Source organism: Chanodichthys erythropterus, chromosome 12 (assembly GCF_024489055.1).
Source record: "Chanodichthys erythropterus isolate Z2021 chromosome 12, ASM2448905v1, whole genome shotgun sequence".
NCBI lineage: Eukaryota > Metazoa > Chordata > Actinopteri > Cypriniformes > Xenocyprididae > Chanodichthys > Chanodichthys erythropterus.
The window spans coordinates 54,976,628-54,989,563 of NC_090232.1; the positions used below are offsets into that span (position 1 = coordinate 54,976,628).

Consider the following 12,936-nt stretch of genomic DNA (forward strand, 5'->3'; position numbering starts at 1 on the left):
GCAATGGCAAGGTCTGAAATATTGGCTAGATAACTGTCCAATTCTGCCCTGCGCTCCGGATAAATTTCGCAGATTACATCTCTAAACACCCCAAAAGCAACATTGAACTCCGGCATGGTTAAACAATTTGACAGTCTTTGGTCATTGTCTTTCAGCAGTACGGATATATCGCCACAGTCAACTACTCGTTTGTCTTGACCCTCTGAACATAGTAGAGTTTTAACCAAATTAACATCGTTACCTGCGAGGATCTGAGCGTGCATCTGGGGAGAGATGGCAGCAGCAGGTGGGAAAAAGGGGGCTCCGATGGTGGGAGCTGGAAGAGCCGTTGCTAGAGACCGGCGTGGCAGAAAGCCTGCGAATCCAGAGGTGGATGCTGTGGCGAGACCGGCAGCTGCATCAGGAGCTGTTGGAGCAAGTGAAGGAGATGTGATGGCCGTTGTGATGGTTGAAGAAGAGGGCCGATTTTCCAGCATCTGGATCCTGGTGTCTAAGTTAGAAATGGAGAGCTGAATGCTCTGAAGAGCTGTCATCACGGGATCTTGGGCGGGCTGAAGCTCGGAGATGTTGACAGGTCTCTCTGTACTTTTTTTCGGAGCAGGTGCGTTGGAGGAACGGGAACAGTGCTTCCTTTTCACAGTAGCCTTCTTGGTGCCGGATGGTGTTGGAGTCGATGGCATCTGAAGAATTTCAACTTTTTCCAGAAAGAATTGAAAAAGCTCCTCGTGATCAATTCCGAGAGGCGCCTGGATGTTAAGGCTATACAGAGTCACAAGGATTTTCTCAGGGGGCCAGTCTGAAATGAGCAGAGAAGGTGCTTTATTGGCCAGACGCGAACTCCTGCGAACATCTGACTGTCAGCTGGTGCGAGCTTGACTGACGTGGCCTGCCTGAACTAACGCGATGCTTGATATTTAAAAAACAGATTTGACTTTGCAAACGTGTTAAAAAGAAAAATAACTGAAAAATCGCCTAAATGTATGTATTCAGACACTTTGCTATTGTGATATTGTAATATTTGTTGAATGTATATTTTAATCATTCACAGAGACACCAGATGAACATGACGATCTCTTTTAACTCATCCTCTTGTTCTTTTTCAACAGGTTATATCCGCACACATTTCTAGACAGAGAGCGCCCTCAACAGGTAAGGAGTAATTACACAATTACCATACATCACATCTCCCTTCTTAAATGTCAAGATTTAATTAATTAAACAACTCCACAAACAGCATATTACCTCATTAACTTTAACTCTATATAGAGAGGGACCATGTGTACTCTGAACAGAGTTGATTTAATTCTGAGGATTTTGCTGTGTATTATATGCAATGCAATATAACATATCTCATGTTTATGATTTGAATGTTATTCCTGCAGAAGTAGAGTAAATCCTCATGATTGTGAAACGTCTTTCTGTATAACTCCAAGAGTGTGATGAGGAATGACGCTTGAGGTCATGGGGGTCTTTTCATGTCAAATTCAGTCTTTATTGATATTATTATTTGAGTTTTTTTTTTGATCTGGGTGTTTGTGGAAAGCTGGTAAGTTCTCGAGAAAAGATTGTTAGTGTTCTTTAGGTTGAATCCATATGTTCATAACATGCTCATGATGTGGGTGCTGTATAACAACTTTTGTTTGTGTACCGATGTTTTATGAGGGAATTGCTATTCATTCACATTTTGGATGATTACGAGATGTGAAAAAAATGTGGTGGTGGGTTTTACAGGATTTCCTCAAAGAGTCTTTGACACAGAGGAGGATCCTGAACATCAGATATTTAAAGGAGCGTGTTTCACGTGAGCGTTTTTTACAACTGAAGAACACAAACGGTAAGTTATTCTCCAGCATTTAAATTATACATCCAGAATTTTATACAATTTACAAATGAAATTAAGTAAAGCTTTCTTTTAATTTACTTTAGATAAACTGCACTGCTGAGGAGAGATTGAGAAGATGGCAGTAAGTTAATTGGTTTCCTTCATTGTGTCAGGCACATTATGTTGATTTCAGTATGATGTTCATCTCTTCCTCTTTTTGTAGATGATGGTGTTTTTGGCAATTCTTCTCTCTGTTGTATTGGGCAGTGCCTAAATATTTTCATTCAAATGTTCTGACGTCTACAACTCATGAGAAACAGTCAGTGGGATTTACTCCATCTATCCAGCAGGTGACGCTCCTGTCTGGGTTTACTGTGACTTGATCTCAGGTGGAAAAGATGAAGATAAAGGAGGATGGACGGTACGAATGTGACTGTAGATCATTAAACACACATCAGAACATACATTATGAATCATATCTTCTATATAAACCCATCACAGGTGATTCAGAGGAGAATGTTTCTGGTCTGTTTGAGTTCTCATTTAGATGATTCTCCACTTCATCAATCTTCAATAAAATCCTGCATTTTTCTTTAAACAGAACTTTAGCTAGATTATTTGTCAGAACAATTCATTTAACACTATTTGGTTGAGTGTGGCTGAGAAGCCAGGACTTTAGTCTAAAGATAACACTCTTACAAATAAAGGCTCTTTATTTATTGACAAATTGTTCTATGAAGAACCTTTATCATCCATGGAATCTTTCCATTGCACAATAGTTTCTTTATAGTAGAAAGGTTATTTAGATTAAAAAAAAAAAAAAAAAAAAAAAAAAAAAGTTCTTTAAAAAGCTGTTCACTGAAAGGTTCTTTGGGTAATCAAAAATGGTTCTTCTGTGGCAGTTTTGTGAAAACCCCTGTTGGAAACTTTAATTTTAAGAGTGTGGTGTTTGAATAAATCACAGATTGGATAACATTAGTTTATCTTAACAGATGGTATGTTGGACAGTTTGTTGGTGCAAAAAAAAAAGGTTTGAGCCAGAAACAGCCTGGGAACTTTGCTGTTCAAGGCCATATCTGTTCATCCTATACATTGCTTTGTTTCTTGGATGTTTTCCCATGTTGCTTTGCGTAACTCACAATGATTGATCAACTGATCACAATCAACTGATCTTCACTGATTTTTCCACCCAGTCCCAGAATCTTTACAGTATTGAACTTAAAAATTGTCAGTTGTGCTTTCAATTAGAATTACAGCTTCAGTTTCTACTATAAAGCTGAACAGAAGAAATGAATGGAGAAAACTTTTCTGGAATGTTCGCTTTGCTATTATACAAATAGATGTTGATGCTTTTAAACAGTGGTTGCCCAAAAACATTGATATGATTGGCTTTGTCCAATCACATTGTACCTTTTTTCAATGGGATAACTACATGTTGTTGTTTTGGTTTATTTTTGACAGATTATTCTTCTTTCTAAGATAAGGCAGGCTGTGCAATTGTATATTCAAAACTTTCGAAATTTGGCACTCAAATAATCCAATTGCTGCACGTTTATCCTCTTTAGGCTTGTTTGGGTTAAATTCAGTCTGTTTATCTGTGATCTATTATTTGGGGTTTTGTTTGTGTTTTGAGTATTAATGGAAAGCTGGTAAATAAGTTATCTGTGAGAGTTGTGAGAGACAAATAAGATTATTGGTTATTAAATAGACAGTATTTAGGGACGTTCTTCTGTGCATACCTTTGTTTTACAAATCATCATTAGGAACTGGAAATTTCCATGCTTACCCATGTTGGATGATTCTTAAGATCTGGGAAAGACTACAAAAAATTCTGCAGTCCACAAGAGCACAGTGGCCTCCATAAGTCTTAAAAAGGAAGAAGTTTGGGATGATGAGAACTCTTCCTAGTGCTCTGAAAATGGTTGTCCAACCTGACAAGAGGATCTGTAGAGAGAAATTGCAGAAAATCCCCAAATCAGAGATTATAAAGCTTGTCACATCAAACTCAAAGAGACTCAAGGCTGTAATCACCACCAGAAAAGTGCGTCAATGAAGTACTGATTTAAGGGTCTGAATACTCACGCAATGTGATATTTTAGTGCTTTTTCATAATGCTTCATCATGTGAAATTTTAGCATAAGGTTGCAACATAATCAAATGTGAAAGAAATAAATGATTTGAACATGTTCAGAAGGCAGTTTTTATATATGTTTTATTTAGGTTTTTTTTTTTAAATATCAGGTTGATCATAGATAAATATTAGACAATATGCTCTGTTTGTTTTCAAAGAGTTTTGTTATCAGACAAAGACTGAACCAATATTTAATGTCCTGAATTTGAATACAGGTCACTTGACTTCTAGTTTTTTGTGTGAACACATGAACACACATCCTCATAAAGCACTACTTGTCTGTTCTTTTTATAAGCAGTTTTTCACAGTTCATAAACATTTTATGAACTTTTCAGCCATAAAAATGATTTAAAACAGTCAAGAATCTATCTAGTCTATAAAACAGTAATGTTGTTATGTAGGTGAAAGTTCAGAGAGGATTTTCTCACCATGTTGAAGTTCTTAATTTACGGTTAAATGGATTTTCCCACATTATTCATTTAAATGTATAATGTTACACTGTTTAATACTAGTGCGAAAGATTTTCATAACTATTTTGTGATGCATTTGTCACTGGTGTCACAATCCTTGCTGATAACAACCAAACCTTCACACACCAAATTACGGAATGAACGTGCCGCCAGTTCCATTTTTTTTCCGTAAGTAGAATAGGGAAGGCGTAGGACATGCAGCGTAAGCGTTTTGAAGAATAGGGAAAACGGAAGCACGTGCGAGGTGATCGTTTGTGTTTATAAAGCATATACAGTTGTATTTTTTTTTCGAAAATGGCCGATGGTTTCTCTAGATAAGACTCTTATTCCTCGTCTGGTATCGTTTAAAGCTCTTTGAAGCTGCACTGAAACTGTAATTTTAGGTAACTAGAAGGAGAAAAATTCTGGAATGTTTTCATCGAACCTTCAACCTTCATTTCTTTTCGACTGAAGAAAGAAAGACATGAACATCTTGGATGACATGGGGGAGAGTAAATTATCAGAACAATTTTATTTGAAAGTGAACTAATCCTTTAAAGTGACAGAAACTGAACTGCTGCTTTCTGCGTCATGAATGTTAATCAAACAACAAAAGACAAAGAGAAACATCACTTTTGTAGTTTTAAGACAGATTAATTATGTTTAATTCATACAGTGAGACTATGTATTATTTTACACTATGTGTTATTACATACAGTATTATTTTACATTTGATTATTCATTCTCTTTACCTGAATACTGTTAGACTTACCTGGAAAATATAAAGCACTATTTTTTTTTTATTTGTATCTTTGTTCTAATTTATCTGTTCTTGTAATTTGTTCATTAATTTCTATGTGTATTCACTCACCTACAAAATTACCCCCAATCATTTTTTTTTTTTTAATATCACAATATATATTGCAGAAAAACAAAATATTGCAATGTAACTTTTTTTCCAGTATCGTGCAGCCCTAGTCTCTACCATGGTAATGTTTACAGTATCGCATTGCACACATACTGTAATGTAAAATGCTGTATTTGATGCCATCTGTCTCTCTTCTTCTGTATCTCTGATCAGTCTGATATTACAGGCATTGACTTTCTTTTCCTTGTACACATCCTGCTCTATGTTTACAGATTTCAAATCCATCTATATCCGTATCTCTCTCTCTCTCTCTCTCTCTCTCACACACACACACATACACACTTTGAAAATTGTGGTTACCATCTAAGATGAATTGCTTATAATGTAAAAAAAAAAAAAGGCTTACATTTAGTTATCCATATCGGAATTGCTTATAGAATCAATATCTAGAAATCTACAGATGTACCAAATGATTCATACAGTTGCCAGTATATTACTGTTTTCCTACATTTTGTTTCTGTAAAATTAATTTATAGTTAGTGTGAAAAAGTTTTTCACTATGTGCATTTTTTCATCTTACATCTTTAACCCTTTTAACCCCACAACAAAATCCCCAGTGTTTAATGAACACTTGTATGTGTCCACACTACAGATTGTTAGAGTAATACTGAAGCAGTGTTGAAGTTAATGAGATAATTAAGTGATTTTTTTAAGTGACGATTGAGAAGTAGTGATGAACACCTGCTGTTAACAAGCAGAATCACTGAAGGAAAGAGAAACACAAGAACTACAACTGACTTTCAGCCACAGCCTTAGATGAAATCACCTGAAGATAAAAGAAGACATTAAATCACTCAATATCTCAGCAGAGGAGGGTTAAACAACAAAAATAATATTACCAGCTTAACTTATTACTCACCAGATTGACTTAATTTCTGTCAGGTGTGTACAGAAGCTCTTACTGAGAATTAACAGAGCTTCAGATGTTGATTTATTGTTTCGTTTGACCTTACCAATGATGGAGTGAACTAATTTAGGGAATAGTGAATGAGAGTATAGGGTGTGATTTGGAACACAGCCTCAGAGCGTTGACTTTGAGTGATGTTAACTCACAGTATATTGCTGTAGGCTACTTTCTTGAAAATGTCAAATATTACACAGAATGCATTGTTTTGTATGGTATATTACTGTCTTAATGGCATGTTACTGTCGAATTTTGGCCGTTTTTTACAGCATTTTTTTTACAGAGTAGCAGTGGTTGCCATCACTGTAGAAAATTTGTCCTATGAATTTACAGTAAAATACTGGCAAAAAAGTTGCCAATACTTTACTGTTAATTTTACAGTTCTTTACCATAATCTACATTGCAGTATGTTACTGTAAAAATACCATGCGCTCAATAAAAACTGCTGTAACCGTGTGTATTTAAGACACATTTGTTGTGGCCAAAAATAAATAAATAAATAAATTGTGCTCAGGTGTTGTTGGATATGTTTTGATTATAATAATCATGTAATGCTTGGTTCACTGAACTTGTCCAGTGTCTAAACCATTATCTGAAATTGAAATACATTTTTTAAATAAATGTAATTTTATATTGGCAACATTGAGATACTACATCTTAAGATCAAGCGGTGCAAAAGCAATCAGTAAAGGATTTTTAAACTCATCATTTACAAAAATGTTTGAACTATGGCATCATTAAGATAAACATCAAGTGACATCAATAATCTGTGAAATCACATGAATTCCATTCCATCCCATTGATGCTGTAAAGTCACATGGATTCCATAATCAAAAAAAGAAAACAACCTAGTTTAGACTCTGATGAGATTAATGAATCTGGCCTTTAGATAATGTTTTTGACCATTAATAATTAGCTAACCTCATCTAATCACATTTTATTTTGGATTTTTTCGCCACAACAAATGTGTTTTAAATACAGTTACAGCAGCCAAAGAAAAACTAATGTTCACAAATCAAGGGTCATGAGTCCAACTAAAGCACTGATCTGCAGCATGGTGACATGAAACGAAACAATAAAACAACACCTAAACCTCTGTTAGTTCTCAATAAGAACTTCTGTAGACATCTGACAGAAATGACAACAATCTGGTTAGTAATAAATGAAGCTGGTAATGCTGTTTGTGGAGTTGTTTAATCAGATCTTGGGAGATTTAATGTCTTCTTTAATCTTCAGTTGATTTCATCTCTTTTTTTTCTGTTCTTGTTTCTCTTCTGTGATTTGCTTGTTAACAGCAGGTGTTCATCAGTTTCTGAATTCACACATGTGTTTTCATTCACTCTGTCAAGTGGACTATATTAGTGAATTAATGTAGGGAATAGGGAATGAGTGTATAGGGTGTGAGCCTCGGAGTGTCGACTTTGAGCGCTGTTAATTCACGGTATATTGCTATAGGCTACTTTCTCGCAAACATCAAATATTACCCAGAATGCACTGTTTTCTATGGTATATTACTGATTTAATGGAAAACAGTGTTACTGTTGAAATTTGGCTGCAATTTTTTACAGTGTATAATTCCAAGGGGACAAAATGTATTAAACTGAATGAAAAGAGATGCAAATGAAAAGTTTGAAAGTATAAGCTTTTTGAAAGACGGTTAATGTGAATAAAATATTTATATAGATAAAACACTTATTTTGTGTAGTGAAAAGGATACTTGGTGATTTTGTGTATTGTACTAACAGAATTGAAAACATGCTGAAATGTTAGGAAAAAGTGTACTTTTGATGACCTGTTGTGATATTAGTACTAAGAGTTTTGAAAATTGCTTCTGAAAACGGCACCAAAGCATTTTAAAAAACTAACATTTCAGCCACTCAGTTATTTCATAGTATTATAAACCAATTATAAAATATAAATGTATTCTGTTCATAATGACCCTATACTGTTCAGCACATAAAAGGGATGGTGTTTGTGTGAACGATTTTTAATAACTATTTTGAGATGTCACTGGTGTCACAACAGTTTCTTAATCTGTGATGTAAATAAATAAAAGACAACCGATCCCTCACACACCTTTCTGCATGTTTATTATCAAATATACTCTGTTTAAAGGTATAATGGACAGGATCCTGTCCAAACCACTTCATGACAAAACAGCAACATGTCTCTGATTTTCTTACAGTATCTCACTCTAATAGACATTTACTCTTTTCATCCAGTTTCATGCAAGGTATGCTGGGAACTGAAAATGCTGTATCTCTGGAAAAATCTTCTGTGAGCTCTCAAGAAACATGTCTTTAACTTGAGAAGAGAAACAATGTGTTGTACCCTGGGTCATGGCAGTCAGCTGATCTTCCAAGGGAACAAACATCAAAATCAAACATCAGATATTAAATCGACAAAATTTAATCTTTTGTGTAACTAAGTCTGTTTGATGAGACCATGTTTGTCCAGGATGTGCTGAAGGAGGGAAACAGCATTTGTATTTCTTCCTCATTAATCCTTTGTGTTTTTAGGGAAAATATCTGGTCCGGATGTGCAGTATGACTTACTGTAAATGGGCCATTCCACCGAATGGGTGCCATTTGCTTGTTGTAACTCTTCAAAATTAAACATTATTTTTCATCTTTTTTCAACACTGAATCTAATACTGCACGTTTTTAAGTTTTCAAAATGTGTATTGGTCAATCTCAGGCAACTTTATTTAATTTTTTACAAGGTTTCAACGCAGAAGATGGATGCATGTTTTCTCAGTCCTGTTACCAAAACTCACGTGCCATTTAAAAATCATGTTTAAAAGCATGTGAGTTAATTCCTTTGTATTCACCTCAAGAAAGTGTTTATTTTGATGAAATGGTTGATTATGTGTTCAAATAACTGACATTTATGACAAAAAAATCACTTTATATTAAGGTAAGGTGTATTTTAATAAAAACTGCAAAACAATTTTCTCATTTAAAAGAAGACAAAAGCCTCAAGTTTATATGTTTTTAAATAATTTAATTTATTTAACAATTGTGTAAATGATGGATCAGACAAAACTGATAAAAACAGTGGTTTAACTTTATTTTTCTAGAAAAATAAATACATTTAGTAACAGGACTGAGCACTTTGTTACAGGAATGAACGCTGGGTAACAGGACTCAGTGTCCATATGTGTGTGTATGTGTGTAAGAAAAAGAGTGTGTTTATGGCCGTGTGTGAGTGAGATTTCTGTGTTGAAGGGATGTTCTATGTGCTAGTAGTACATTACAGTGAAGGAGGTGGAAAGAGAAAGAAGGAGAGCAAGGAAAAGGGAGGGAAGGAAAGACAAAAAAGGGGGAAAAGATAGGGTTGCTGGTGTGTTTCACTCCTTTCCTTGCAGCATGCCATGGGTGTGTGTTTCTTGCACCTGCAAAGTATAGGTTCTCTCCATCTTCAACAAAAGATAAGAAAGAGAAAGACAAAAAGATGAAGTCATGTCGTGGTGGACTGGCTCCCTGTAATGTATGGTATTCATATTGTAAAAATAATCCCAAAAATCTACAATTTAAATAATTTCAACTGTAAAACTCATGATACAGGTGAATAGTATTATATCAGCTAATATTCACATTATTAAATAACAAAATAGAGGACTTTACTCACTTCTGTTACTCTTAACTCACTCCTGTTACTCTTTATTTTATATAACATATTATGGATTTCTCTAGAAATTTATTTTTGTTTAGCATAGATGGTATATGGAGTAACACAACAATGCAAAAATAATAAGATTTCTGCAAGATTTTAATGATTATATTTCATGATAAAGTTTAGATTTAGTTAGCGGGGACATGTAACACATGCTATGTTTTAGTATTCTCAGTAGTTTTTAATAATGTTTTAAATTATATATTTTAAATTTGCAGTTAGATTAATGTTTAGGACACTTTCCTTAATAATAAAATATATTTTAGAGTTCATTTTCATGCATATTTATACATAAAATATCCTGGGGACAGAAATGCACCGATTCGGTGGAATGGCCCAAATAAACTTATGGATTTATTTGTACGTTTTGCAAAGAATTGATAAAATACAGCTGCAGCGATTACAGTGCCTGAGCAAAGCCTGCACCAATCTCATATGTAGCTTTATGGTGATTATTTTTGGCAAAGTGATTTAAAATGGAATTTGCAGAATTACTGACTACGTAACAGAAATTGCTTTTAGCTTTTAAAGTTGAATTTCTATATTGCAAACTGTTGCAGATATATATGCAGATATATGTTGCAGATCCTTTTGTTTCTGTAAAACCAATAATACGACTGACTATATGCGAAAAGAAGGATCTTAAAGTCAATTCTAAAGTAACAACAAATAATTTATCAGAAACGTTTAAGCTGGGATGAAGGTTGTTGCTAGATGGCCTAACTTGAAACTATTTCATGGAAATTTCATGGACGTACTGAAAATAACCCATGTATAATTTTACTTGTGGGCAGGAATGGGACAAAACATGAATGTTTCTGCTGGGAATGGGAGAATTTTGCTGGAGCGGGCAGGAGTTTGTTGAAGATTGGTCAGAATTTGTAGGAGAAGACAAGAGGAAAAAACATTTAATTCAAACTGAAAACGGTCTAATATTTCATCTGCTGGAAACTGTAAACATGGTATTCATCTGACTTAGAATGAGTGCTGGAATCAGAGGAAAAATGTGCTCTGATCAATGTTCAGACTCTTTTCTTTCTATGTGCCAGTTTTTTACAATTTTTGACCAAACAGTTCTGCCATAGACTTCCATTAAAGAAAAGGAAGAAGAAGAAGAATTTGGGGCCAAGCACTGAAGGCACTGCAAAAACAGCAAACACCACATTCATGAAATCTAAGGCACATTATGAGAGAGACCACATTTACATTTACATTCAAAATAATAAACATGATGGATTTAATCGAAACTACAAAATGTATCTCTAAACTAAATCAGCCAGATTCAGTGAGATTTACTGAATAGATAAAATTCAATACACTGCATATATATTTGCATTGAGGATGACAGATGCCTTTTTTATTTGCATCCAAAATGTGGGTGTTCATTGAGTAAATTTCTTCTGTGACACAGAGGAGGAGCATGAAAATCTGACAGATATATAAAGAGTGTCTGTCAGACTCAACAACACAAACGGTGAGTTACTGTTTTACTCGTCACTTACCTCAGAAAACATTCAGACATTTATACAACTTTATACATTTTTTGTTGTTGTTATTTTTGTCTAGATTAAACAGATCTCTGCTGTGATCTACTGAGGAGAGACTGAGAAGATGGCAGTAAGTTCATCAACAACATTTCTAGAAATGGTTTTCAGTGTGATGTTCATCTCTTTCTCTCTCTGTGTCTCATGTAGTTGATGGTGTTTCTAGTGGTTCTTCTCTCTGTTGTTCTGGTGAGCGGATGCAGTACTGATGAAAACACGCCAGTCGACTGTTCTGACCTTTATAAAGCAGGACAAACAGTCAGTGGAATTTACTCCATCTATCCAGCAGGTGGCGCTCCTGTCTGGGTTTACTGTGACATGATCTCAGATGGGAAAGATGAAGATAAAGGAGGATGGACGGTATGAATGTGACTGTAGATCATTAAACACATCAGAACATACATTATGAATCATATCTTCTATATAAACCCATCACAGGTGTTTCAGAGGAGAATGGACGGCAGTGTGAATTTCTATCGGCCGTGGAATCAGTACAAGAGAGGATTTGGGAATGTGGAGAGCGAATACTGGCTGGGTAAGATCTCACAGTGAGTGTCCGTTTGTGTGGATGATCATGTGTTTGGTTGAACATGTTCTTCATGTGTGCGTGTGAACAGGGCTGGAGAACATGTACCAGCTGACACGTAACAGGAAGTACATGCTGAGAGTGGATCTGGGGGACTTCACCGGAAAAAAAGGTTTTGCTCAGTACTCGTCCTTCTCTGTGGGTCCTGAAACTGACGGGTATAAACTGCTTGTTTCAGGATTCAGTAATGGAGGAGCAGGTAGGACACTTTCATTCACATTAAAAAAAAAAATCACACTCAGTAAATGTGCTCCTGATGTCCTCAATGATGTTCTTCTTCTCTGCAGGTGACTCTTTGACATTCCACAATGATATGAAGTTCTCCACCTTTGACAAAGACCAAGATACTTCTGGAGATAACTGTGCAAAACTGTATCTCGGGGCATTTTGGTACGCAGCCTGTCACAGTACAAACCCTAACGGTGTGTATTTATGGGAAGAAGATGCTACTCATTACGCCATTGGAAATGGTTGGTACCACTATAAGAACAGTCACGCTGTTGGTATGAAATTCATCAGCATGAAGATCAAACGTGTGTCTTAGACCTTTGAAGAAACATTACAGTGTTTCTCAGAAACAAAATCAAATTAAGGTTTTGGGTTTCTCTTCTTCTGTTAACTCTGTAACTTAGTAAATCATGGTATATATTGTAACAGGATATATGGCTGTTGTTTTGTGTATCTCATTAATTATTTTCTTCTTTGTTTTGGGTCACTTTTTTAAATCTACAACTGAAACAAATCAACAATAAACTTTAATAAACTCCAGCAATGAAAGGCATTATGTGTTGATGTGGCTTTCTTTAACTCTACAAAATACCTCAGGAACTGTAAATGAGGAATTCAGTTCAACTGCTCATAAACTTTCCCTATAAATACAACCTTATATGTAAGTGA

General features: G+C 35.2%; 1 protein-coding gene across 1 annotated transcript; it reads left to right on the forward strand.

Annotated features, from left to right (window-relative positions):
• The first annotated feature begins 2,930 nt into the window (after positions 1-2,930).
• On the forward strand, positions 2,931-12,583 carry LOC137032190 (microfibril-associated glycoprotein 4-like). Its single transcript, XM_067403832.1, has 5 exons — positions 2,931-2,952; positions 11,620-11,813; positions 11,892-11,988; positions 12,071-12,238; positions 12,327-12,583. Exons 1-5 carry the CDS (start codon positions 2,931-2,933, stop codon positions 12,581-12,583), a joined length of 738 nt encoding a protein of 245 aa, XP_067259933.1.
• The last annotated feature ends 353 nt before the right edge of the window (positions 12,584-12,936 follow it).

Excerpts from the sequence above, each read along its gene's own strand:
- LOC137032190 (XM_067403832.1), top strand. The coding sequence starts at position 2,931 with ATGTTTTCCCATGTTGCTTTGC. Across the intron at positions 11,814-11,891 it reads AAGATAAAGGAGGATGGACG|GTGTTTCAGAGGAGAATGGA; the intron begins GTATGAATGTGA and ends AACCCATCACAG. Across the intron at positions 12,239-12,326 it reads ATTCAGTAATGGAGGAGCAG|GTGACTCTTTGACATTCCAC; the intron begins GTAGGACACTTT and ends TCTTCTCTGCAG.